This window comes from Psammomys obesus, unplaced genomic scaffold (genome assembly GCF_907164565.1).
Source record: "Psammomys obesus unplaced genomic scaffold, mPsaObe1.curated_primary_1811, whole genome shotgun sequence".
In the NCBI taxonomy this organism is placed as follows: Eukaryota; Metazoa; Chordata; class Mammalia; order Rodentia; family Muridae; genus Psammomys; species Psammomys obesus.
The window spans coordinates 676,369-704,170 of NW_026590180.1; the positions used below are offsets into that span (position 1 = coordinate 676,369).

At 40.1% G+C, this 27,802-nt stretch overlaps 1 protein-coding gene and 1 pseudogene across 3 annotated transcripts; one reads left to right on the forward strand and one right to left on the reverse strand.

The window, feature by feature from the left end:
• Positions 1 to 5,564: 5,564 nt before the first annotated feature.
• LOC129676301 (lysine-rich coiled-coil protein 1-like) lies at positions 5,565 to 6,338 on the reverse strand (annotated as a pseudogene).
• Positions 6,339 to 11,849: 5,511 nt separating this feature from the next.
• LOC129676296 (zinc finger protein 58-like) lies at positions 11,850 to 27,587 on the forward strand. 3 transcript variants are annotated; one of them, XR_008720060.1, is made up of 5 exons: positions 11,850 to 11,959; positions 17,438 to 17,564; positions 18,059 to 18,154; positions 18,895 to 20,609; positions 27,560 to 27,587. XR_008720060.1 is itself a non-coding variant. In XM_055606639.1 (5 exons), the coding sequence occupies exons 2-5, from the start codon at positions 13,546 to 13,548 to the stop codon at positions 20,058 to 20,060; spliced, it is 1,392 nt and encodes a 463-aa protein (XP_055462614.1). In that variant the 5' UTR covers positions 11,896 to 11,959; positions 13,494 to 13,545; the 3' UTR covers positions 20,061 to 21,323. The 3 variants fall into 3 exon arrangements, 2 of the variants coding, with proteins under 2 accessions (XP_055462613.1, XP_055462614.1); XM_055606639.1 differs by lacking the exon at positions 27,560 to 27,587 and adding an exon at positions 13,494 to 13,548 and having other exon boundaries at positions 11,896 to 11,959; positions 18,895 to 21,323; XM_055606638.1 differs by lacking the exon at positions 27,560 to 27,587 and having other exon boundaries at positions 18,895 to 21,323.
• The last annotated feature ends 215 nt before the right edge of the window (positions 27,588 to 27,802 follow it).

A 27,802-nucleotide genomic window follows, 5' to 3' on the forward strand; every position in this document is an offset into this window, starting at 1 on the left:
ATCTATCTATCTATCTATCTATCTATCTATCTATCTATCTATCTATCATCTATCTATATCTTCCACTGCACAAGCTCATTATAAGTTCAAAGCAAATTTTGGGTATATACCTAGCAGTGGTATAGCTGGGTCTTGAGGTAGCACTACTCCTAATTGTCTGAGAAAGCGCCAGATTGACTTCCAGCGTGGTTGTACCAGTTTACATTCCCACCAGCAATGGAGGAGGGTTCCTTTTTCTCCACAACCTCTCCAGCATGTGTTGTCACTTGAGTTTTTCATCTTGGCCATTCTGATGGGTGTAAGATGAAATCTCAGGGTTGTTTTGGTTTGCATTTCCCTAATGGCTAATGAGGTTGAGCATTTCTTTAAGTGTTTCTCTGCCATCTGATGTTCCTCTTTCGAGAATTCTCTGTTTCGCTCCATTCCCCATTTTTTAATGGGATTACTTGGTTTGTTGCTTTTCTGCTTCTTTAGTTCTTTATATATACTGGATATTAACCCTCTGTCAGATAAAGGGTTGGTGAAGATTCTTTCCCAATCTGTAGGCAGTCGTTTTGTTTTGATGACGGTGTCTTGTTCAACCATGTTTGTAGCAGCTTTATTTGTAATAGCCAGAACTTGGAAACAACCCAGATGTCCATCAACAGAGGAATGGATACAGAAATTGTGGTATTTTTACACAATGGAATACTATTCAGCAATCAAAAGGGAGGAAATCATGAAATTTGCTGACAAATGGTGGGATCTATAAAAGATCATTCTGAGTGTAGTATCCCAGAAGGAGAAAGACAAACTTGGTATATACTCACTTATATAGACCTACAAGATATGATAAACATAATGAAATCTACACACCTAAAGAAGATAATCAAGTAAGTGGACATGGGTGAAGATGATCAATCCTTATTTAGAAAGACAAATGGGATGTGCATTGAATGTATGACAGGAGTCTACCGCAAAAGGCATCTAAAAGACTCTACCTAGCAGTGTTTCAAAGCAGACACTAAGACTCATAACCAAACCATGGCAGAGTGCAGGGAATCATATGAAAGAAGGGGAGTTAGTATGAAATGGAAAGGATAGGAGCTCTACAAGTACCAAATATATCCAGGCACAGGGCCTTTTCTGAGACTGACACTCAACCAAGGACCATCTATGGATATAACATAGAACTTCTGCTGGGATGTGGCCCGTGGTAGCTCAGTAACCAAGTAGTTTTCCAAAGCAAGGGGAACAAGGACTATTTCTAACAGGATCTCAAGGGCAGGCTCTTTGTCCTCCCCCCCCCCAGGGGAGGAGCAGTCCTGTTAGGCCACAGAGGAGGACTTTGCAGACAGCCAGCCTTGAAGATACCTGATAAAACAGGGTCAAATGAAAGGGGAGGAGGTCCTCCCCTATCAGTGGACTTGGAAAGGGGCAGGGAGGAGACCAGGGAGGGAGTTGGGAATGGGGAGGGAATGCGGGAGCGGGATACAGCTGGGACACAGAGTTAACAAATTGTAACTAAAAATAAAAAGAAAAAAAAGAAAAAAGTTCAAAGCAATAGTTTCTTATGTCCTAGGTTAGCAAGGTTTTTTACCAAGAAACAGGTAGTCTATCTTAGGTCTTATTTTTGTAGTCTTACATAGTTTGATTAGTTAATCATCCATGTTTCTAGCCTTTTTTATCATGGTGCACACCAAAATTCATGACCTCATCCCTGGATCTAATTTAGAATGAATGTTTTCCTAGATCTTAAATTTGTCCCAAGCCTGTTCTTCTACCTACTACAATATACATGCTTGTGACACAAGAAGGTTCACAGCTTTTGCTATTCTTCAGGAGGGCTTAAAGTTACTTGAATCCCTGGGCACAATGGTGCACGCCTATAATCCCAGTACTCGAAGAGGCAGAGGCAGACACATCTCTGTGATTTTGAGGCCAGCCTGGTCTACAAAGTAGGTCCAAGAGAGCTAAGGCTACACAGAGAAACCCTATCTCAAAAAAGAAAAAAAAAGTTACTTGAATCAAATCAGGAATTCTATAAAATCATTATCAAAAATTATAAAATCCTCAATTCATCTAAACAGCATTGCTTTATGAAAGTACAGCTTCATATTGATACTGCAGGAAATCTGCCCAACAGAAACATTAGGCAGTGAAGACTGCTCCATGCCAAGCCAGATATATGAGGGATATAACAAAGACAAACTTGAGAAGGCCTATCAGCAGCAAACAGCACTCCTGAGATGAAGCCCCTGGGGCCGTGCCTCTCAAGGTACACCCATCACAGCTATGCAAAATGGTAAGCTTTCTCCAAAAAGCTCACTTGCTCACTGCAGTTCCACTTTTATGGGCTGTGCCAACCAACTATTGGCAGTATATTGTTTTACAACTTGTTGTTTTAGAGATGTCACTAGGAAAATTTTGAAGTGATGGTGTGCTGGGTGTTGAGATTCAGTTCCTGATAGTCTGTGTGACATGTCAAAGGCCATTGAAAATATAAAGATTTTTTTAACAGATTTGAATAAAAATAAATATATGCAAGCAATGAAAAATATGCAAGCACATCTTTTCATCATTTTCTCCTTTCAGGTTATAAATATTTCTGTCAACGAGCCCATCCATAGTTGTTTCAAGTGCAGCGGTGTAGTTTGAGTTGAAAAGTATGTATTTAATTGTGTGGCAGACTCTTTCAAGAAATGTATTCAATTGTTCTCATCTTAGAGGCAGTCATATTTTAAAAGTCAGATGGATGATAGCATGAGGCCCAGCTAATTACGAGGGAAAACTAATAATTCACCTAATATTTCTATGGGAATAAGCAGTGACTATATGCTGAGCATTTAAAGTTCACATTTACATTTAGATATCTAGCATGTAGAATGAAGCATGTTATTTATTTTGAAATATTCTATCTCAGTATCATCTATGGCTTCTCATATCTTTCTCAGTGTTCCAATGATATTCTCTGAGTCAAAGTGTTGCAAAATGTCTTGACTTACAAGTGTAAATGATTGCTTCCCATCTCACTTATGTGGAACAAGAGCCTGGACAGACTGGTAATTGGCAACTTGGTGATGTTTCTGGTATTTTTTAAAGCATTTTGTTATGCAAATAATAGTTATCCCAGGTTCAAAATTATGGCTGGCTGAAGGCTGATCAAGAATCTGTCCCTCTCTTTACAGCTAGCACTGACTTTCTTACACCTTCCTGCTAGTCAGGCTTGTTTGGCTTCTCTTACAGATAACTTTGAGGGACACAGGAGATGCAAGAGTTCTTATGAGCTACCCTGTGTCCACTCTGCTGATCCAGGCTTCTGTCCAACCAGAAGCCTTCATTAATGGGGAGGACGTTAGATTCCACCTATGAAATGGATGCATTTCAATTTGCAGCAATTTTGCTTTTTTGAATCACAGTTTGCCCCACTCCATGCTAGACATTTTTTTTTCTTCCACATAGAAAATAGACTTTGCCAATCTCAGGTTGCTCTGAATTTCTTGCTTTTAATGGTAGTGGCTAAAATTTCAAGGAAATGAGATTCTGGTAGCATGCCTTTGTCCCTTCACACATAAGCAGCCCACAGTAAGAAGACTGGCTTGCACAGCAAACACTCCCCATATAAAAAACACTGGTGCCCTGTGCAGAGCGGCCCATACATAGTGATCTCAGCAGTTAATTCTGCCATTGGGGTCCTGCTCCAGCTCTTCCATCTTCACCCTGTTCTCTGGGCTCTTGTCATTCTTCACGCTGAGAATTCCTGGCCACTGGCCATCAGGTAGATAAAGAGGAGTGGAGTTTCACTTTCAGCTCTAGAACTTGGAATGTGTTCACTTAGCTATAAAGATGTTTTCAATAGTCTATCTTTCTCCTTAGAAATTACTGACTTCCCAATTAATCAGCTTTCTTCACTCTACTTGTGACTTGGAGATCCATTAGCCACCTCCATGTTGCTGCTTCCCTCTATTATTTTGATATAAAACATTTTTCAGTATTATTCTTTACAAAACATAGGTGGTCTGTATACCAAATATCTTTTGACTAAATTTCCCTTCCAACTATGAGACAGGCTTCTTGTTCTGAGGCCTCCTCTGCACCTCACCTTACCCCTTTGTTCCCTTCCCCTCTGCTCCCCTCCAGATCTGTTAGGGAACAACTACCTGAGAAGCCACAGGCTTCCAGACTCTGCGTATGTATTCATGCTGTTCTTTTTGTGCTGTATTGTCACTCAGCTTCCCCATGGTAGTTTTTGCTGAGATAGCCTAGCAAGGATTTTACAGAGGCTCCTTTTTGTGGGTTCACAAGCCTGATGAGGGATGGTGGAGCGCTTTTTTGTGGGATGTCTTCATGTAGCATAGGTAGCCTTGAAGTACCTATGTAGATGAAGCCAGTCTTGAATACTTCATTTTCCTACTGATACCTTTCAGCAACGAATATTGTCGACATCTGCCACCATCCTGGCTTCTTCTCTTTTATTTTCTACATGCAGCATCCCAAAAATCCTTTACAGTTTCTTCAGTGTTCCCCATTAGAAGTATTTATGTACTGTGTCTGTTCATGTATATGTGGGTACATGTACCATGCTGTGCCTATGCATATTTGAGTACAACTTGTAAGAGTCAGTTTTCTCCATTCACTATGTGAGTACCCAGGATCCACCTCAGGTAATGAGGCTGGATACTAAGTACTTTTGTCTGCTGAGTTATCTTGAAGACAATCAGTGTCCTTTAATGTCTTTCTTTATATTCCTCTTACCTTCGTCCAGCATTTATATTTGCTAAGCTTCCTCGTTTTTTTTTAAACCAGTAGTTAAGATGCGTTATTATTACAAATATTTTCAGAATATAAACTGATTTTGTGTGAAACTCTGAAACTTTTAAAACTATAAGATAAAATTATTATAATTTTACCTTCCAACTCTGAAAATATATTGGAAGTTAGATCTAAAAAAAAAGGTATCCAAATTGCTTCATAGAGAAAGCCATTTAGCATAAATATATGTAACTCAAAACTAAAAGAAACCCAACCAAGAAATAGATTCTTCAAACTCTGTTATTCCTTCAATTTTAAATAAATGATCTCCCCCCTGATGGGGGAGCAGCCTTACCAGGAAGACAATGAAGCCAGTCCTGATGAGACCTGATAGGCTAGGGTCAGAGGAAAGGGGAGGAGGGCCTCTCCTATCAGTGGACTTGGAGAGGGGCATGGGAGGAGATGAGGGAGAGAGAGGGTGGGATTAAGAGTGAATGAGGGAGGGGTCTACAGCTGGGACACAAAGTGAATATAATGTAAGTAATCTAAAAATTAAAATAAATAAATAATCTCCCAAGGGAAAAATAATTCCACTATCACATCAATTTGGTGAATAAAAGCAGAGCTATACTCTTAAAGGGAAAATCTATCATGTTTAAAAAAAAAAGAATAAATCTTTTAGAAAATAGGAACATAATCCCCACGTTGGAGAACAAGCATACTGAATACTTCATGTGCACTTTGCTAGAAGTTGAAACTTCTGCCCATAGAGTAAAGTGACATGAACATGGATATATACAATCAAGCTTCTTAGCTGTTATTTTAGTTGAGCATCAACAGAATTTACTAAGGATAGACTGGTCCCAAAGCATCTCCTCTGTCCTTTCTTCGTCTTGTTCCTTTTTCTCCATCTGATGTTTACCGTCCTCTTTCTTCAAGGATGCATCTTGGCTCCCCCCCCCACCCCTTTTTCTGTTCCTAACTTTTTGTACACTCCTGTACAGTTTTAATTTCTGTCTTTGTTTTCTTTCTTTGAGTGCTCCTATGTTTGTTTAAATCCATTTCCTCAGAAATCCTTTACCTCTCATGTTTGGGTCGTTCTTCCTGCTTTTCTCTGTCCTCCTCTAGATGTCTTTTCCTCTTCTGGTGCCTTTATCTGTAAAGTCCTGAAGGCTGATAATACTGTGTCCTGGGCAGAGCCCCTTGTGAACTAGAGATTCTACACTATAAGAGCCACAATTGTATTCTTGCTGACTAAGGTTCAAGGGGACTTGTTTTTCTGACAAGCTGTCCCTGGTAAATTGACAGCTTAGAAAGTCTAGTCTTTGCTTGCCAAGAGCTGGTAACCACTAGGGTAACTGGTCTTTTGTCTGTGAACTACTGCATGATCTTGGGTAAATATAGTTGGTTACAGATGGGAGTCTTTGATCAAACATTCTATACCTGGGCCTGGAATCAAACTCTTCTCTGTACCCACAGCTTTCCAAATAGTCCTCTCTTGTCCTTCTGAAACAAGTCTTTGACTCTAGGCCTCTGGCTTTCTGTGCTTTGTTATAATCTTCAGGTTCATCTTGAGTAGAGTCATATGACTTGTTTGAATAAATCATTAGGTGAAGGAAAAGGGACTCTCGTTATCAGGCTGAGAACTTGATGGTAAAATATGATCATATCCAACTACTAATTGCTTCAGTTTTTCAGCATGAATGATCCACAAAGTGAAGACTAAAACTATCAGGGAGCCAAACCACAGAGGAGGGATTATATCTATTTTTGTCTAACACTCAACCCTCATTCACCTTCTCTGAGTCAGGTGCGTGCATCTACAATTATTCTTCTCCCTGCCAACAATGCTGAACGGGGGTCAGAGGCTATGAAGGAGGTGACAGAGAGGCGGGAACATGGCAGCAACCACCTTCACCACAGAGATCCTTTTTTTGTTTGTTTTTTTTTTTTTTTAACCATGTCTGGTTATGGAACCTTTATTTTAGCTCCATCCTTTGTGCTTTTCATATTTTATTGTATGGTTGGTTTCTTTCTTTTTTAGTTTTATCTTACTAGTTTATAGGCATTCTGCCTGCATGTATCCCCACTTGCCTGTCTGGTACCCACAGAGGACATAAGAGGGTGACCGATTTCTTGGAACTGGAGTTACAAATAGTTGTCAGCCAATATGTTGGTGCTGGGAACCAAATCCTTGTCCTCTGGAATGGCAGCCACTGGTTATGGCACAGAACCTCCTCTCTAGACCTTGCACAGTCACTTTCATGGCAGCCACTGGCTACAGCACAGAGCTAGACCTTGCATGAGCGATTTCCAATATTGTCACTTACATATGTGGTTAACATGCTGATTTCTTTAGTTAGTTGTTGGAATTCCTCTTCGGGTCATTAAAATTAACACAAGAAATGTCTTCAGAGCAGTTTTAGAAGTACTTTTGTTTTTGTTTCTTGGATTTTGCTTTTTTCCTTCTGTTCCATATTTCCTAGTCCTAAGTCTGCTAATGCTTATTGAAATTTGAGCTTTGAGTATAACAGCAATCCCTCCTGGGCTTTATTTTTCTAGGACTTCCATAATGTATTATAAAACTATGTCCACTGGGCTGGAGCCTCTTTTCACTGTCCTTGAACAATATAAAGTATAATTATTTTCCCATTTGCCTTACTGACCCAGAGAAGTGAGGATTCAGTGTCTTGGATGGGCCTAAAACAAGACAGGAATTGGATATCTGTTCCACACTGAACATCTGGAGAAAGGAGCCAGCCCAGCCTTGCTAGTCTTCATGTAAGCAGGTGTTGGGAGCCTCTGTTCTACCAGCTGCTTTTATATTTAAATCTCAGCAGAAAGACTGCTTTTACCAGGCCTTTACTGGAATCAGTGAAGAATTTCCAAGTCTATCTCCTTTTGTTTGAGACAGCAGGTGGGATAGCTCGTCAAAATCACACCTCTTGTTTCATCTCCTTGTGAATTTAACTCATTGTACTAAAAGATGTTTTTACTCTGGCTTAAAAGGAGTCAGGTGTCTAGTCTCTACTAGAGCCTCTCGGAAAGGTCCCATGTGTTGTGTGTTAGTTTATTATTTTTAATCCTCACTCCAGACTCAAGAACCATTCCACTCTGCTGGTGGGCTCCGGAAAGCAGGCAAGCATAACATCACTTTTCCTATTGTTCATGTTCGGTGCTGAGAACTGAGCCTTGACCTCACATCTGAGCATGCTCCTACAGGGAGCTTTCCTTCCAGTCCCTCCCCTATTTATTTAATACACTTTTGTTTGTCATCTTCTTCACTGTCTCAATTCATCATCAATTTGTGCATTTCTCACCGAAGTTTATTTGTTTTATCTTGTGTTCTGAGGAGGCAGTGTTACAGCATGGTGCTTTGCATTCAGATATTAATTGCTTGCCCCTGCCCCGAGAGTCTCACTGTTCTACCTTCATGTATTCTAAAGTGATGCCATGTACCTTTGCCTCCCAAATCATCTGTGATTGGCTAAATAAAGCTGCCTATATACCAGGGTTGGCCAGAAATGAAGTAGGTGGAGCTAAGGTTTGCTGCCTTGGAAGACAGGATCACAGGAGGAAGAAGAGATAGATGAAAGCAGGAGAGGAGGGGAAGAAAAAGCAGAGTCATCATGGGTTTGCTTGGAGAGAACCATGTGGTCAGGAGGAGCTACTATGAGGACTGGCATGGCTGAAGAAAGCAAGGCTGGATGGGCAGCCTGTGCAAGTATTTCTGGGATTATAGATGGCAAGTGGCCGAGATAAGAATGGTTAGAGCATGGCATGGGATGTGGGACTGGGAGATAAAAAGATAGTTTAGGAGGTCATTTTCTGCCCAGTTCCAGTGTATAGGCGTATTAAACATCTATCCGGTGTCTGTGTCTTTCATTGCTGTTATAGCACTTAAATAATAACTGTCAAAATAATTATAGGCCATTGATTGTAAATATTGTAAACAGGCTTTGAATATTTTCTACAACAAGGCAAGAATGATTTGCCTTCTGGACATCTACTTTATATTTTTTTTCTATGTCTACTCATACAATTTACTTTACTTTTCTTTTTTTTTAAGTATATATCTATATTTTTTTTATTGCGGGGAAGGAGCAGAAGAGAAAGTAGCCCCTATACTGGGCCCTATTCAGTGGCAGCTTCTTGTTCCATAGGGTTAAGGAAGACTTTGAGGAAAGAAAAGTTGTTTGGAAAAATGCAGGTGTAGTTGCTTTGTATGCTGTGATGGATAGGAGAGATGAAGTGAAGTGTGAAGGTCCCTCACACCCTTCATCTTGCCTCAGACTATGTCCTGGAACCCTGGGGCAGAAAGAGCACCACTTTCATTCTCGCTTCTTGGGGTTGTTGACTGCCACATAGTGAGGGTCACGAGCAAGAAAAGTGACACACCCAGCCTGTTGGCGAAGATGGGGAGCTGCACGTCCATCGGTGGTCATCCTGACCAGCTTCACTTGACTCTGACGCTACCGCCACACAGGTTTCAGGAGCCGGAAGTGCTTAGTCTTACTTTTCTTTTTTTAATGGGCTTATTTGTATGAGCATAATGTCATTAAGAGTTTTCATCATTATCTATGTAACAACTTCCTTAGCGGTTTAACCTTAAATAATATTCTCTTGCTTCTGTGTTTATCTAGTCTTTCTTATTTCACTTGAATTTTAGATTGTTTCTACTTACTGTATTTTATAAATTATACTACAGCGAATATAGGTGTGAGGATCTGTCTATAGTTTCTCACTTATATGAAAAAATATAAATGTGATTAAAAGTCTGCGTACTATAGACACACATCACAAATATAAAAAAAAATGACTCTCAGCTTTAACTCATTATCAATTTTTACTCACCAGGAGCAAAACCCTATACATATAAAGAATATGGGGAAGCCTTTGATTGGAACCCATTCCTTATTAAACACCAGAGAATTCTCACTCTAGTGAAACCCAATAAATGTGAACTATGTTGCAAGGCTTTTAGTGTTCCATCAGTAAACTTTTTCCCTTCAGTACTTTTTGAGGACCACAAATCTCATAGAAGAGAAATTTTTTATTCTGAAGAAAATGGGTCATGCAGGACTGAAATCCTAAAAATGTGAAGTGTAGCAAAAAAGTTTGACTATCCTTCTTGCCCTAAGGATCATCAAAGAATTCATTCTCATGAGAATCCCTAAGAATGTGAAGTATGTGATAAGGCCTTTAAAACTCCATGACAAAATTCTAACCACCTGTGAATCCATTCACAAGTGTGAGCAAATATAGGAAAGCCTTTTGTAATTTTACATAGTTTGCTTAGTACAAATTACTACATACTGAGAAAGAACCTTACAAATGTGAAGAATTTGGGGAAATGTTCCACTTTACTTCAAGCCTTAGGCAATATCAAATAATTCATTCTGGAAATAAGCCCTACAAAATGTGACAAAATGTTTGGTGTGGTTCAGCCCTAGCACACACCTTTACTCTAAGAACTTTCCATTCATTGAAATGTAAACAGGTGGTTATGGTATGGCTCAGCCAGCCCTAGCACACACCATTAATCCAAGAGCTTTTTGTACACAAGATTTAATAAAGTTTTCCCCAGGTAAAAAGGCAAAGCAAGAAACCAGCTGATAGGGATTAAGCAGTAAGGAGGGGTTTTGACAGAATGGAGAAAAAGAAGGGGCTCTTTATCTCTCTGCTTGTTGGCTTTAGCTCTCTAGCTCTTGGACTTTTCGCTGTTGGCTTTCTCCTTTTGGGTTGTTGAACAAGACAGCAGGCTTTTTCCTCCTATGTTGTCAGCTTTTAGCTTTGGGCTTTTGGCCTCTTCCTTCTGGGATGTGAGCTGAGTAGGAAGATCAGCTGGAACTGGCCTCTCTGAGCTAGCAGATTCCCCCCACCCCTCCAGCATCTGGCTCCTTAGTCTTCATTTGTAAAATAGAATGGTTGGATTTTCATTTTTTTTAATAACAACAAACTACACAAGTATGAGGAATATGGCTAAGTATTTTATAGTCACTGAGGACTTTTTAGACAGCAGATAATTCATACTGGAAGCCCTCCAATACAGAAAATGTGACTTCCAAATGTAGTGAAGCCATTTTTATTTTCACTTTATACAAATTTCTAGTCACAATGAATTCCACTGGCCAGAGTCATTACACACACCAGTATGATCCCAGGAGCTGCGTTCTTCCACTTAGGAGAGGAGCAAGGGAGGTGAGCATGAATTCAAACACACCTGGTGGTAAATAATCAATACAGTTTGTGGGAAAGTGGAGTTGAAGTTCTGGTACCTCTCTTACAAAAGCTAAATTTCTTACATGGATTAATGGATGAAAAGTGTTAACCAGGGACTTCCAGATGGAAAGATGTTGAGATAGATTCTGGGAATCTTGTGCAAATAAACGTCAGAGAACTGAACTCTTAACTTTGTTCAATGACTCAAACCATGCGTGGTCCACTTCCTAACACTGTGTGGGTTCCAGTGTTCACAGGAATAGTTTTACCAGCTGCAGAGTCTGATGCGTGTATGGCTCACACAGGGTATCAGTACAGGAGACAAGGATTATTTATGTGTGTGTAGTGCTGAGCCAAAGCCTCCATAGCACCCAAAGGCTTTACCCTAAAGTAGTTCCCTGTCCGTTTTTCTACTTTTTATTTAGAAAGAAGGTCTCTACAATTGTCCAGTCAGCCTTGGATCCCAGGTCCCTCTGCCATAAGCGACTAAGCAGCTAAAAGCACAATCAAGACCACCAAAACTCGTTTGAAAAATCATCTACGTTTTATTCCCACTTCAGTATATAGCTTCTTTATTTAAAAGTAAAACTGAGTCAGTGTGATTTTCTTTTCAGGCTGCGGTAAGATTAAAATGAGAACACTTGACTAGAAAGGACTTGTGAGCCTAATATTTGTGTCACAAGCTCGACTCACATTCGTATTATCTGTTGTGGCTCTGGGGATGAAAACCCGCCTGAATGCCAAGGCTGTCCTGCAGAGGAGGCATCTTCCTCTACTCTACAGCGGGCTGCCTGGGCCAAATCTGGGAACTGCAGAAACCGCCCTACCCAAATACCGGAAGTTCCTTCGCACAGACTTCTGGGAAATGTAGTCTGGTCACTGTGTCGTCACAGGGACCTACTCCGGAAACAGTACTTGTTAATTCTGTCTGAAAGTGTGCTATTTCCCCAAAGTTGGGCGAGAGTCCCGTCCTGCTCAGCTCGCAAATTGCGTCCCTGACATGGAGGTCGGTTCAGGGAGCAGCGCGGCCTGAGGCCCTGGGCGGGGGGCGGGGTCCGCGTAGGAGGGAGCGGAGCTGCGGAGGGCGGGAGACCGGAAGAAGTTGACCTTAGGTCCTGGTCCATAAGGATAACAGGTCAGGGCTGGGAAGAGGGCGTGTCTGTTGGTGCCAACTGATGGTTTTGTTAGCGTTCTGAGCATAACCGAGTCTACCTTGGACTTGTGGGACAGGGGAGCAGGTTCCTTGCGCAGTAGCGGAGTGTGTAAGGGTCAGGATTGCCTGGGCTTGGTGGATCAGCTGACTACCTGGCCCTTAGGTGGTGCTGGGAATTCACTTTCCGCTTGGCTGGGGAAACATTCTGTAACTAGGTGACCCACTCTCAGATGAATGTTGATGGTTTTTCTATACATCTAGAGTAGGTGGGTTTTCTGCATTTCATGTGATCCACGACAGATAATTGTCTTGGTCGTGTCAGTCATTTGATGAATGAAACGGAAAACGATCTGAGACCCCAAAGGTAGCAGCTGGTAAAATCTGGGACAATGTAGACAACACGGCAGGAATCAGCAGGTAAAGAAAAGTGTTGACAGCTGGGTGCGGTGTCACACTCCAGTAATGCAAACAGTCAGGGAGGCAGAGGCGGGCATATTGCTGTGGGTTCGAGGCCAACTAGGTCTACAAAGTGAGTTGAGGGACAGCCAAGGCTACAAAAAGAACCCCTTTTTCAGAAAAAGGAAGAAGGAAGGAAGGGAGGGAGGGAAAGGAGAGAGAAAAAGGAAGGAAGGAAGGAAGGAAGGAAGGAAGGAAGGAAGGAAGGAAGGGAGAAAAGCTTTGACTAGGGGTGGTTTGAGGCCAACTAGATCTACAAAGTGAGTTGAGGACAGCCAAGGCTACAAAAAGAAACCCTTTTTCAGAAAAAGGAAGAAGGAAGGAAGGGAGGGAAAGGAGAGAGAAAAAGGAAGGAAGGAAGAAAAGCTTTGACTAGGGGAGAGGGAACACAGTGCAGAGGACACACGGAGAGAAGGAACCACTGCAAAGCCGAATGAGGCCTGGGGAAGCTGATGCCCAGCTTCACCTTGAGCTCTGGAGTTGTTTAAGCCTCTGAATGTCTCTGCCCCCAAGTTATGGTAATTACTTTCAAGACAGAATGACTGCTTGGCACACAACTGTTGTGTAAACATGCCTTCATCTGGCCTTGAACATGTTAAGTCAATCCATCAGCTGGTGCCCCGGGAGCAGGAAAACAAAACAGAACAAACACCTCACCTTGTTTTAGGCTGCCAGGTTTCTGTGTCAGGTCAGCAGGCCTGTGTGTAATCATGTGACTTAAACAGCCCTCATTCCCACTCCGGGATTCTTCTTGACTGATGCAGTCCACAGCTGAGTTACACCCCCTCCCTGCTTCTCTGCCTGTTGGGGCCCTCTCCTTCCTTACACTACAGCTTAACCTGGGTGTGGAATGCTTCTCTACAGTTAGCCAAAGCAGGACCCCTACTCTGCATGTGGGTAATGACAGCCATGGCCTCCACTGCATTTTCAGGTGGTATTGTGTCATCCAAACAGCAAAACAAAGTGCCATTCCTTCCTCTTTCATGGTGAGTAGTGTAGTACCCTATGGTGTCCTGCCTGTTCCTTCTAGGAGCTTTTCCTTGCATGCTAATGTTTGTGTAAGTGAGGATATGAGGGAGAGTTACTGGTTTTCACACACTCGTGTACTAACCTTGCTGTGTTACATAGGCCATTTCTTGGAAAACTCTGAGGGGAAGTATGCTGGATAGTGTCACTCAGTTCCTGGTCATCTGTATGACTATGTCAGAGACCACTGAAAGAAATTCTAGACGTCATTTGAACAGAAATTGAATAGAAACCAAACGCATAGGTTTGAGCATCACAGATTTTCATTACTTTGTCTTTTGGGGTTATAAAACTTTGTCACTGATTCCAGCCAAATATTTTCAAATCAGTGACATTTTGAGTTGAAAAGTGTGTTTGGGTTGGTTGGCCAATGCTTTAAATTCTGCACCCCATTGTTCTTTTCTTTGTGGTAGCTACATAAAAGTAAGTCGGTGGATGAAGGTTGAGTCCCAACTGTGTGCTGGATATCCAAAAAATCTTACTATTTATTATATTTTTTTCAGTAAACACATTGCATATACTCTTTTATGTCATTTTTAGTGTTCCAATTACAGTATCTGAGTCATTGTATTGTAAAAACGTGTTACTATAAAGCAAAAATTAATGATTGCTGTGTGCCACAGTTATGTGTGCCAAAGGTTGGGACAGATCAGTACACTGTTACTTAAGGGTGCCTTTAGTGTGTTTCTAAAGCAGTATGTTCAGTAATTGATGGATAAGCCCGGTCTGAATGGAGAGTCATTAGTGTTTTGAACCTGGTCAGTAATACAGTCCTCGCTTTGCATCTAGAGTTGGTTTCCCCACAATCTCGTAGGACTGAAGTTTGTCTGGCTTCTGTCAAAAACTATCCCTGAGGAACAGTATCACAGATACAGGAGTGCTTATGAGTATAGCTATGTCCACTCTCTTGTTAGGCTTGTCTCTAGGACCAGCTTCTCTCTAAGGTGAGAACAACTGGAGTCCCAGTTCAGGATTAGAACGACTTTGCAGCAGTGTTCAGTGAGTCACAGTGTATCCCCCTCTGGCCAGACTGTATTTGTATTTCCCCTCCACAGGAAGTGAACATTGCCAGTCTCAAGTTCCCCTGAACTCTTGGCTTTAATTATATTGGTTAAAATCCCAAGTAAATGAGATGGTGGTAGCAGGCCTTCTGCCCTCCCCTCACAGGAAGCCCACACTGATGAAAGTGGACTGAGACAGCAGACACTTCCATGTGAGGAACAGCAGTGGCCTGTGATGGGCAGCATCAGAGAGTGATCCTGGCAGTCAGTTCTCCATCGGATCTGCTCTGGTTTTCTCAGGAACAGTGTTCCCACCTTGCCTCTGCCCTGGGTTCCTACTGTTGTCCATGTTGAACATTTTCTCTGCTGTCTGGATCTCAGAGGTAAAGAAGAATGGAACCTATGGTTCTCACTTACTTGTAAATGTGGAAAGTGTTCTGCTAGCTACAAAGACGCTTTCAACAGAGTAATTGCATTTTCCTTGAAAAATGACAAGGTTTTCTATTTGCCAACTTCTTTTAGTCTACTTATGACTTGGGAATCTATTGGCCTCCTCACTGCTGCTTCACTTTACCCTTATGATTAAAAACTTTTTTCCAGTTTAATCTTTCTTTACAAAGTGTATGTTTCCTACATACCAAAAGTCATTTGACTATAGCTCCTTCCAGCGCTGAAAACAGCTTGCACTTCAACACAAGACTCAGGATTGTAGCTGGATCTGACCTGAAGGTCTCCTACCTAAGGACGAGGTTTCACAGTGCTAGAAGGTGTTTTGCAAGCTTCCAAGGGAGAGCGCATTAAGTCATCCTACTTAGCCGTAACACCAGTGAACCACAGCAATGACCAGTATGGCCAGGTATCTCTAAAGGTGCCACAAGTGCCACTCACATCTTGGCAAAAACAGCAGCTAAGGCCTGATAAAGAGCCTAGGCAGATACTCATAGTTAGTGCATGGATATTAGAAGAGAATATATGTCTGGAACATAAGGTCATGGAACTTCAAAGAGATCTTGATTGGAGTTAGGAGAGAGATTTGGAAATGTCATAATTATATTTTATTTAAATAATATTTTAGAAGAAAAGGGATAAAATCATGTAAGTTATGAAGATATGGCTGAAACTGGAAATTATTCCAGGCACAGAAAGACCTGTATCACTTGATTTCATTCATATGTTAAATGCATAGAGTTGTAACTCCCAGAAGTTGGAAATATAATGGTTTTTCTCATTGGCCATTGACATCGGAAAGCTGAGGCTTGAGAACATACTAAACTTTGATGCTCTGAAATAAACTTCACAGTACTATTGTCCTGAATGCTGGACATATGTAAACATGTGTACATTTCAGAAGCATGTAAGACAACATTTTTGACATTTTAATAATAAAAATTATGATTTGAGGATATTAACATACTAAAACTGTTGGAAAAATTGCAAGGTTTATCTTCAAAATTATAGCAAAACTATTAATATAGAAATCTCTTCTTTTTTCAGTAAAAGGGGGGATAGAATATGATTTCTCTCAAGTAATTTTGGGAACTTATACAATAATATAAAAAAATAAACTCTGAAATATTGTAAATTTAAAAATAAGAAAAAAAATTACCATTGCTCTCCTAGTCACTGTTCTATTGCTGTGAAGAGAACATAACAACATATAAAACAGAACATTTAACTTAAGGCCTGCATATAGTTTCAGATGGTTAGTTCGTGATCAGCATGGCAAAGAGCATGGCAGGCAGATAGATACGGTGCTGGAGCAGTATGTGAGATCATACATCTTAATCCACAGATGGGGGTTGGGGGGAGACAGACAGATAGGCAGGCAGACAGACAGACAGTCAGACTGGGCCTAGATTGGGCTTTTGAAGACTCAAAGCCCAACTCCATGAACACACCTCTTCCTTTTTAAAGTAGGGCCATACCTACTTTAAAAAGGCCACATCACCTAATCTTTCCCAAAGAGTTCCACTAACTGTGGACAAAGTATTCAAATAGATGTGCCTATGGGGGCCATTTTCATTCAGTCACACAACCACCAATTACAATTCTTGGATATAATACAGTGAGACACAGGTATCAGATGTTGAAGACATGTTTTAGGAATATATCAAACATTCTCTGAGAAAAAATGGAAAAGAGAAATGACAAGAAGATGAGAGTGATGTTTAGTGTATTTGAAATACTCAAGAAAAGTGTTGGTATTCCTATATCTGCTGGGTTTTAATTTGTTCTGATACCTAAATTATGTCATGTCTGTGAGTTCTTCATTTTTGTTGTTGTTGTTTTATCCCTTGGCTGCTCCATCTTGTGTCTCTTGGTGAACTGTCATTAGGATCACTACTGAAGCCTGTACAAATTAAGCAATCCAGACCTCAGTCCAGAACTGCTGCATCATTTCTATTACAGTGATAGTTTCTATTATAATGATAAGTACTGTGAACAAAGCAACTTGGAGAAGAATGGATTTATTTCAACTTAGAACTTCAGGTAACAGGCCATCACTGAGGGAAGTCAAGACAGGAATCTGTAGGCAGGAACTGGACCATAGGTCATGAAGGAACACTGTTTACTAGTTTGCTGTCTGAGACTTGCTCATGCTGCTTTCTTCCACCATCTAAGACCACCTGCCCAGGGTTTGCACCACTCACAATAGGCTGTGTTGTCTCATATCAGTAATAACAGACTCCTAAAGGGTTGCATACAGGAATGTGGAATGCACATTCTAAATTGACGTTTCTGCTTCTCAAATTACCCTAGCTGTGTCACCCTGACAGAGAACTAGACCCACAATGTCTATAATTGATTGAAACTGTGGTATAATTCATTGACCTTCATTTCATTTCAGGATATGCTGTCATTTTGGGATGTGGCCATTGATTTTTCTCCAGAAGAGAGGGAATGTCTGAACTCTGCCCAATGGAATTTGTATAGGGATGTGATGTTGGAGAATTACAGCAACCTTGATTTCCTGGGTGAGGATCACTTTCATAGTGAATTCTTATTTCACTGTTAACATGTGACTTTCTTATTCTATACATTATCTCATGGGAGCTTGTCCTTTCCAATAGCAAGTTTGATATTCTTGGTTTTAAAGAAAAATTAGGGAATACGTTTAGCTGAGAAACATTGCTTTCACTTTTGTATGTTTAGCCTGTCTGTGTTGGAAGAATGCATCCTTTACAGTAGTGGGGATGTTAGAAACCCTGTTGCAATAGGCATATATCTTACACATTAATGAAAATGTTTCACAATTCAGTTTTAATGCCGTTCTCTTTAAATAAAACTCACTCTTGGCATTGTAAATGTCTTTATATATTGTAATGATCCTGTCAGAAACCATTTAAGGTACTAATTGTGTGCAATCATTTATTGCATCATGTCTTTCCTGATACACACTGTGCTAGAATAAACATGTCAATTCCCAATAGAAGAACACACAGTCTTGTTCCCTTTTTTTTACAAACAGGTCTTACTGTCTCTAAGCCATATCTTGTGACATTTCTGGAGCAAAGACAAGGGCCTACGGGTGTGAAGAGACAAGAGGCAGCCACTGTGCATCCAGGTGTGTAGGAAAGAAGGGATCAGAGGACAGCGTTGAGGTCCAAAGATCCAACAGAAAGCCAGGCTTTACCATACGCACTGAGACACAATGCTGTCTTAAAAATCATACTTGGGTTTTTCGGTTTTGGTAGTATGTTTGTTTGTTTTGTGTTTTGGTGTTTTTTTTTTTTTGGCTTTTTGAGACAGTGTTTCCCTATGTAGCCTTGGCTATCCTGAACTCACTTTGTAGATCAGGCTATCCTCCAATTTACAGGGATCCACCTGCCTCTCTCTCCCAGATTGCTGGGATTACAAGATTACAGCCACTGTGCCCAGCTTATCTTTTTTCTTTTCTTTTTTTCTTACTTCTTTCACACATCCTCCCTCCCTTCTTTCTTTCTTTTGTTCTGTTTTGTTTTGAGATAGGGTTTCTCTGTGTAGCTTTGGCTGTCCTGGAACTCACTTTGTAGACCAGGCTCACCTCAAACTCACAGATATCTACCCACCTTTACCTCCAGAGTATTGGGATTGTGCCATTATTTCTGTATTCAGTTTGTTCAGGCTGTTACGTCAATAGAAGTTTAGATTATTTCCATCTACTATATTTTCTGAATTATTCTCAGTGAATATAGATGTAGAAATATAGTGTTGTTTGATGTATCAATAATGTAAGAATGAGTAAATTTCTCCATTTAAAGATAAGCATTATAAATATAAAGAATGTACTAAGCTTTTGTTCATATCTGAACTTTTGGTCAACAGGAAGAACACTCAATAAATGTAAAGATTACAGCAAGGCCTTTTATTGTAATTCACTGCTTATTCAATGCCAGAGAATTCTTCCAGGTGAGAACCCCTACAAGTGTGAAGAATGTGGGAAGGCCTTTCGTATTCCCTCAAGACTTTCTACACACCAGAGAATTCATACTGGAGAAAAGCCCTACAAGTGTGAAGAATGTGGGAAGGCCTTTAATACTCATTCAAAACTTTCTGAACACCAGAGAATACATTCTGGAGAAAAGCCCTACAAGTGTGAAGAATGTGGGAAGGCCTTTAGTGCTCGCTCAACCCATTATAGACACCAGAAAAATCATTCTGGGAAAAAACCATACAAGTGTGAAAAATGTGCTAAAGTATTTTCTTACCCTTCACTGCTTAAGGTACATCAAAGAGTTCATTCTGCAGAAAAATCCTACAAGTGTGAAGAATGTGGGAAATTATTTTACTGTCCTTTATTGCTTAAGAAGCATCAAATAATTCATTCTGCAGAGAAACCCTACAAGTGTGCAGAATGTGGCAAAGCATTTCATTATCCTTCATTGCTTAAGCGACATCAAAGAATTCATGCTGGAGAGAAACTCTACAAGTGTAAAGACTGTGACAAGGCATTTTACTCTTCTGCATTCTTTAAGCGTCATGAAAGGATTCATTCTGAAGAGAATTCCTACAAGTGTGGAGAATGTGGCAAAAGGTTTTATTCTTTTCCACACCTTCAGGATCACCAAAGATTTCATTCTGGACAGAAACCATACAAATGTGAACAATGTGGGAAAACATTTTCCACTCTCTCATACCTTCCTTGGCACAAATTACGTCATTCTGGGGAGAAATCTTACAAATGTGAAATATGTGGCAAAATGTTTTACTCTACTTTAGACCTTAAAAAACATCAAAAAATTCATGCATATAAGTGTGGGGAATGTCAGTATACTTTTCCTAATTACTCAGCCCTTACTGCACACCAGAGAGTTCATACTGGAGAGAAACCCCACATATGTGAACAATGTGGAAAAGCCTTTTCTAGGCTTGATAGCCTCAATCAGCACCATATTGTTCATACTGGAGAGAAACCTTATAAATGTGAAGAGTGTGGCAAATGTTTTTTCCGGTCTTCATCCCTTAAAAGACATCAAGGAATTCATTCTTAATAGAAACTTGACATGTGTGCATTCAGACCTTACCCAAGATAAATGAATCCATTAAGTTGAGAAGCCATGTGCATGTGAAGAATGGTGAGTGCTTTGGCATGGAGTCAACACTTTCTACCATCATTAAAGTTCATTCTGCAGAGAAACTGTCCAAATGTGAAGGAAATGACAGGCTTTTAATGTCTCTTCATATCTTAAGTAACAATGATCTTCATCCTGAACCTCAATGCTATCATGTAAAGGATGTGGTGAAGATTTCAGTTATCCATCAGTCTTGGATCAACATCAGGAATTCACTCCTGAGTGAAACTCTACTCATTTGCAGAAAAGGACCAGGGCCTAGCTATTCCTTATGTCTATATAAGCATCACATAGTTTATTCTAATGAAGAAGCCTATGAAAGCAATCAATGTGGCATGCTCTTTCCATGTTCTTCACACTGTACTTACCTGCAGAAACTTCATACTACAGAGATTCTACACATACAATTATTGTCCCTAAGCCTTGAACAATACTTCAGTCTTCAGTAACACCAAAACATTTATATAGGTGAGAAATCCTGAAGGTGCAAATGTCCTCCTTAGCTTCAGCTGTCAACTTCACATGGCAAGCATTATCTGAATTTGTGAATTCCTGGATCAGCGTGCCTTAGGACATGAATGGGGGTCATTTTCTTGATTGTTAAGTCATGTAGGAGCATCCATCCAGGACAAGCAGAACTCTCTTGAGGAGGTGTTCTTGGGTTACATAAGAATCATTGGTGAGCTGAGGAACATGTCAGGAAGCATAGTCTCTGCTTCACTTCCTGCCCTAGCTTCCCCGGAAGAGAAACAGAGACCCTTATGTTGAAAATATTTCTTCCCTGAAGTTGTTTTTGGCCATGCCATTCATGACTCCAACAAATCAATGTAGGAAAACAAAGAACATGGGAGGCATGTCCTTCCTCTTCATACCTCTGTTGCTATCAGACTTTCTACTAGAGACAGTGTCACAAAGCCTCTAGATGTGTTCATCCTCTACTGGACACCAGGATTTTTATATTGCAGAAAAGAATATGACAAAGAATTTTATGTTTCCTTATTTAACACCAAAAATTTCATACTGTAGATGAACTTTGTAAAAGCAAAGACAATAGCTACATGTTGAATAATTGTTCCAAACTCAGTGTGAAAAATTTAGATATGAATGAAACTAAGACATTCAGTTACTAAGAGAATCTGTGTGTTCTATTCTTTACACTATAACATCAGAAAAACATTTTTTTTTTTTTTTTTTTAGGAAATCCTACAAATTAGACAGTGTGACAAAGCCTTAACTAAGTTCATGCCTTAGGGCCCAGTATGAGTTCATATTGTAGAGAAACCTACATACAATGAGTCTGGTAGGATCCTTTTCTAGTATACACATACCTCATAACAGCAAATAAAGCAATGCTAATATCAATAGTGTAACAATATCTTTTCTTAGAACTTACATAGTAATGGATTTTATGGAAGTGTAGTACACACATACTACTAATACAGAGTGTGGATAAACAACATGAGGCATTGCTTACAAATAATATGATGTATTTGACGTGATTGAAAGAAGTCATTACATCAGAATCCTGTAGAATGCTCAAGTCTGAAGATATCAATCTGTTATATAACCAAATCAATACATGACCAAGGATATTGGAGATGCAGGAGTATGAGGCAAGGACAGGGTCTGCTGAAGAAATGGGCTGACATAGGACAAAGAAAATTAGTCCTGCCAGCAGAGCCAGGCATGACTTCCTAAGCCATTTGGAGTCAACCGCATTTTATCAGAGCTACCACCCCACCCCCTGCATGCCAAAGTGGAGCTGTGTGATTGGGAGTTTCTCATGCTGGAATTTTGGTTTTGGTCTGATCATTCTTTGTTCTCTGATTATTCTGTTTTGGAATGGACATGTTTATATTGTATGTTGGAATGTATAGTTAAGTTTTTATTTTAGAGGAGGTCAGAATGAAGAGATTGCCCTGAATCTTGGATAAAGCGTGGATTATGGTCTTTTCAACTCATGAAATTGCTAACTCAATTATGCTCTTTGACAGCTGGACTCTAGTTGACTTAGGGGATGAATATAAGACTTGGTACTGGGAAGGAACATTATGATTAAAGTGATATAGCTGGGGCCAGTATAGATGTCTCAGTGGGTTAAATGTACTTTGCAACAATCCTGATGACTGGAAAAGTTCCCCAGTACCCACACAATAGAGAAGGAAGAAACCAACTCCTGAAAGTGGCCTTTTGACCTGCATGCATTGTTCCACACTGACAGACGTATATACATGCACATATAATAAACTTAAAACATGTTTTTAAGGTGTGTTTGAGTTCCGGTAACAAGGGGTGGAGAAATGATCAGTTGAAAATAGATTAAATCTAGAATCCCAGATAAGCTTCAGGGCATTCCATTAAAGGGTTTATCTTGATTAGTTTAATTCATATCAGAAGTCCTGTTGATAGTGGGTGGACAGGTAGATCCCATTTGTTGTTTGGGATCCTTGATTGTAAAAGGAGAGAGTCAATGGAGAGCAACCTGTATTCATCTACCTCCTGCTGTTTCCTGACTAGGGAGACAACATGAGCATCTGCTTCAAGTTTGTGCTGTCTTAATTTTCTCACCATGGTAGATGGTAACTTTCAACAACAAGCAATATTAAACCCTTTTTCCTATAAGTTGCCCGTGTCTGGTACTTTATGATAGCTACAGGAAGTGTTACTTAGACTACATGACAAGTAAAAGTATCACTTTGACATTAACACGTATGCATCAGTATCTTCTACCTGTTTCCCCTTTTATTCTCAGGCTACTCCCTTCTGATTACCCCTTTCCCTTTAAAAATGTTACCTTGCTTCTTATACATGTAACAACACCACACAGTCACCAAGATGTAGCATCAGTGTAGACATAAGGTTATTGTGTAACTCAAATGCTGATTCCTGCACATGTCCCCCATCATATCTGGTTGCAGTCTTTGTTCTGAGAAGCTTGCCTCAATGTTGTGTAAACACTCTTCCCCAATTGTCCCCTGATATGCCAACAAAGCAGCTTATAGCCAATTGTTGAGCAGAATAGGGCTGGACTTCCTGCCAGCCAGGGGAGCAGGAGTTGAGGAAGAAGGTCCAGGAGACATTAAGAAATAGGACCTACAGCAGGAAAGCCACAAAGTAGAAGTATGTCTGTGACATATGCTGGGAGGAAGCCAGATTAGTTTAGAGAGTTCAGAATAGGGTAGTAACTGCACAGGTATTGTGCTGTGAAGCTTGTTAAAATGATATAGTAGAGTCTCAACTATTTGTGCGATAGCCAGGTTAAGAGAGAAATTAAGAAACAAACACGGTTTTATAAAAATAACCTTAGCACATCAGTAGAGCCTATGTGCAAATGAATGTCCTTTTTCCTTTTTCAGTTAAAATTTGAATGCCTTATGTGGTTTGAATGTATGTGCATTGTGTTTGTGCTGTTAGTTACTATGATGACTCACTCATTGGTTGTCACCATGGCCTGCCTTGGCATCAGCTGAATCCTAAGCTTCTGAGCACCCTTAAAAAGGGATTTTCTTATTCATATTGTATTGAAAAGAAAGACTACCCTAAAGCTAGTCCATACCTTTTAGTTGGATAAAAGTATACTGACGAAAGAAATTTTGCTTTCTCACTGCTTGCCCTAAGTCTCCATCCACTTGGAGTCTTTATTAAATCCAACATCTTCTGGATTCCAACATAGACTATAAAACCAGCAACTCTTTAAGTATACGGAATTCTTCAGCACCAGATTGGAACTGCAGAGACATCCAGCCTCCTGTACTGAGTAAACGAAAAGGTTCATTCACTTTTCATAGTGAAACCAGTACTACTGGAATACCTAGACTACAACCTGTAAGGCAGTTTAATAAATTCTCCTTACTACTTAACTTCCCACTGTCCTATTCCTTTAGAGATCCCTAAAACCATTGTTATTTTGATATTTTTGCATTCACAATATTAAATTAATGTTTGTCATCTAGTTTGAATATTTTGTGTGTGTGCAGGATGAGAGACATAGCTTTAGTTTCGTTCATCTTCAGGAGCATATCTAGTTTTAACAACAGTATTTGTTGAAAAGGCTGTCAGTTCCAGTACCCAGATTTTATACTTTTGTCAAAATTAACATGTCCATTGCATTAGCATTTATCCTTGGGTCTTACTTTACATTGCATTGTCTATATGTTTGTTTTTAATTAATCTCATTCAGTCCTTCTCACTATAGCTTTGTAGTAGGGTTTGATATCAGCTAAAAAGATATACCTGACTGTCTTTTCTCTTATCATTGCTTTTATTATCTCTGTTCTTTTATGTTCTGTTTTCTTTTTTCCTAGTTCTATGGTGACTAATATTATGGAAAGTCAGAAACAAGTGTGTGGCTACTGAAGAGTGTATTTAGGAGTAACAGATTAAACAATGTATAAAGTGCACAAAAGAATTAAGATTTCAAGCAAGATGTCCAAGGATAGTCAAAATTGCTGGTCATGCAAGCCTTAAGACATGGTTTTGAACAACAGAATCCATGTAAATGTGTAAGATGAGTGGCGGGCTGGAGAAGTGGCTAAGCAAACACAAGTATAGTCAGATCCAGATGGACCTTACTCTTTGAGTACCAACCTCAGTTTGCTCAGAGACTCCTACAGATTTCTGTCTATTAGGGTCATGTGAAAGCCAAGGTCCAAAGTGAGATACAGTAACTAAGATAAAAAGCATTTCTGAGACTCACTACCAGGAAACTATTACTGATGTATATGGTTTTCAAGCTCAGTTGCCAGAGGGCATGAATATTGAAATGATAGGCTCGAGAATCATCTAGGAGACAAATTTTCTGGTAATATCTGTCAGGAGACTTCTATGATAGATTAATAGGCAAGACCTCTCTAAATGTGTATGGCTTCATTTTATGGGAATGGTTCCATGACCCTATAAACAGTGCCTTATAGAAGCGTTCACTGTTCCCTTCATCATGACAGTACATGCAAATTTTTTCTGAAGTGAAATATCCCAACCTAGAGGTGGCCTCATTCACCCTCAAGAAGTACATCAGAAGTAGGTGTAGTGGAACTTCAGTAGAATCAGACAAACAGATAAACATGGAGACTATCTAGACATTTACATTGTCCCTCCTTACAGTCTGTATGTAATCATTGCACGGAACAGTGCAGGTGATAGCTAAGTTTCATTGGAGCCCTACCGTGTACCCATGTCAGAATCGAGACTGTCTACTGATAAACCCTGCTTGAAAGGGAAACAGCTAACCTAAAACAAGACCTATCCCTCCTTCATATCACAGAGATGGTGTTTGGGGCTGCCCAATTCTTGGTAGTCTAGACCATTTTATAGGGGCCTCAGAAGCCAGGTATGTGATGCTATAGCATTTGAGTGTTCCCCCTGCTTTTATGTCTTACTTTGTTCCATTATTTCTTTTCTAGATTGCTTTGTTGGGCGTAGATGAAATTTAATCCAGCAACATGGCTGCTCTGGCAAGGGATCACATCCAAATACCTAGGTCTGTGTGATCAATCTAGAATGCAGACAGGCCACACAGCTTTATTCCCTCTGGCTAGAATACAGATACGACCTTAGTATGCATCTTTAAGATAAAATTAGTTTGTAGAAGAAAGTATCCATGCAGTCAGACATAGGATATGCCCAACTCTCACAAGAACAACACAGTAAAGAGAAGCAATTTAAGAGTAGTGCAGGTAGAGAGAGGCAGGTCTGTTCAGTTAGTTGGGAGTCAGTACAGTGATTGTAGTGCAGTGGAGTTGAGTTCATTTGTGAGTTAATGCAGTCAGTGTAGGTCAGCAAAAGCAGCTGAAGCCGGAGAAGAAGGAGCCAGAAGATTAAAACACATTTCCATAGTTAGTTTGAGTCCAAGCAGAACAATTAGTGAGAATCAAAGAGAAGCCAGCTTGAATCAGTCTTCTTGGAGAGGAGTTTGAGCCAGAACAGCTGAGTTGAACCAGCCAGCCAGAGTTCAGAAAGAACTAAAAAGGGTAGATTATTCAGCAGTAAGCCTCTGAGATGACAATACATCTGGCAAATAAAACTTACATTTACAGTTGGAACTATTAAAGTCTATGGGGACATTTAGAGAAGGACTAAATGATATACCTAGTAAAAGATGAAAGCAAAATTGGATGGTATAAGGGTAGAAGATTATGGCTTAAAATGAGTATTAGGTTCCTGAATTCCAAGAAGCTCATTTGATATTTCTGTGAATATATTTCTAATATCTTTGTACTCAAAGAAGAATCAAGACTGTGCATATTTTATCTTGGGAGAGGGACAGCGGTGGTAAGCATGAGCTCAGAGAAGACCTGATGGTTAATACTTGCCTGAGTTGTGAAAACCTAGGGAAAATGTTGCTGAGTTCTAGTAAAATCTCACAAAAACTTTTTACGTAGATTAATGGATGAAGATATGGACAAAGGACTTACAGACAGAAAGATCCTGCAATGGATTCTGGGAGGTCTTTGCTAGTAATATCAGAGTGCTGGACTTTAACTTTGTTCAACCTCCAACTCATATGGATGACAATGTTCACATGAAAACTGTTTTTCCTGCTGTTTTGTCTGATCTTTGTATGAATCCTAGTTGAATTTTAGAAGAGCCATCGCATCTGGCATTTACTCCAGAGTGATGGCTCTTAGGCCTTGTGGTAATCTCCTGTGAATAACCGAAGATTGTTTTCTTAGATTCATGGAATTGTTGTTCCTTGGGAATTTCAGAACAGTAGCATGACCTCAGTTATAAAACAATCCTGGCAAATCCAACATTCTTATAATGGTTGTGACTGCTTAGGTAATGGTTCCCTAAGACAACTCCTAGATCAGATATGAGGTTGTGGTATGTGGGAATTGACTTGCTTAAAAGCCATTTGTGTAAGAATCAATAAAAGACCTTCTGCAAAGCTCCTAGGCAGTCAAACCATAAGAAGCTGATTCATCTAACACTTTTTCTAAAGCTTATCATTGCAGTGTCTCTCTTTCTCAGACCATCTTGCTAACTCACAACACTGACAAGGGCTCACACAGGGTGTCAGCGCAGGAGAACTAGGCTTCCTTATGTATGTGCAGTACTGGGTATTAAGCCAAAGCTGCCACTATTCTAGGCTAGTGCTTGGTTCCCCTAAGGAAGCTCTCTCTGTTTTTCTACCTTGGATTTTGAAACAGAGTCTCAATAGCTTCCCCCATCAGCTTTGGTTTCAGGGTTCTTCTGCCATAAGCTCCAGAGCAACTGGAAGCATAAGCAAGAACATCAAAAGGGGTTTCAAAATCATTTTAAAAGATAACTGTTTTAAAAAGATAACCCTCATCCCCACATTAGGTTACTGCTTCCCTTATTTCTGAGTACAACTGGACCAACCTGATTTTTCCCTCCCTCTTTGTTTTGGGGACAAAGTCTCACTTATGGCTCTGACTCTCCTGTCTCTTCCTCCCAAGTGACTAAAGGATCATTCCAGAACACCTAGCAAGTTCACTTCTGTTCAAGATTTACTAACATTTTGTAATAAGTAGACTGAAGACTAAAATCACAACGTAATGATGAAAGACATCTTGTAAACCTAGTAATTGTGTAAAGGCTGGATTCACAACCATCTTTTATTAAGAATCTGGATTGTTTGTTTGTTATGTGTTTTAAGACAGGGTTTCTCTGTGTAATCTCAGTTGTCCCTGGAGCTCAGT

Coding starts and splice junctions, on each gene's coding strand:
- LOC129676296 (XM_055606638.1), top strand. Junction 17,565..18,058: donor CAGCAACCTTGATTTCCTGG/GTGAGGATCACT, acceptor TTTTACAAACAG/GTCTTACTGTCTCTAAGCCA. Junction 18,155..18,894: donor GGCAGCCACTGTGCATCCAG/GTGTGTAGGAAA, acceptor TTTGGTCAACAG/GAAGAACACTCAATAAATGT.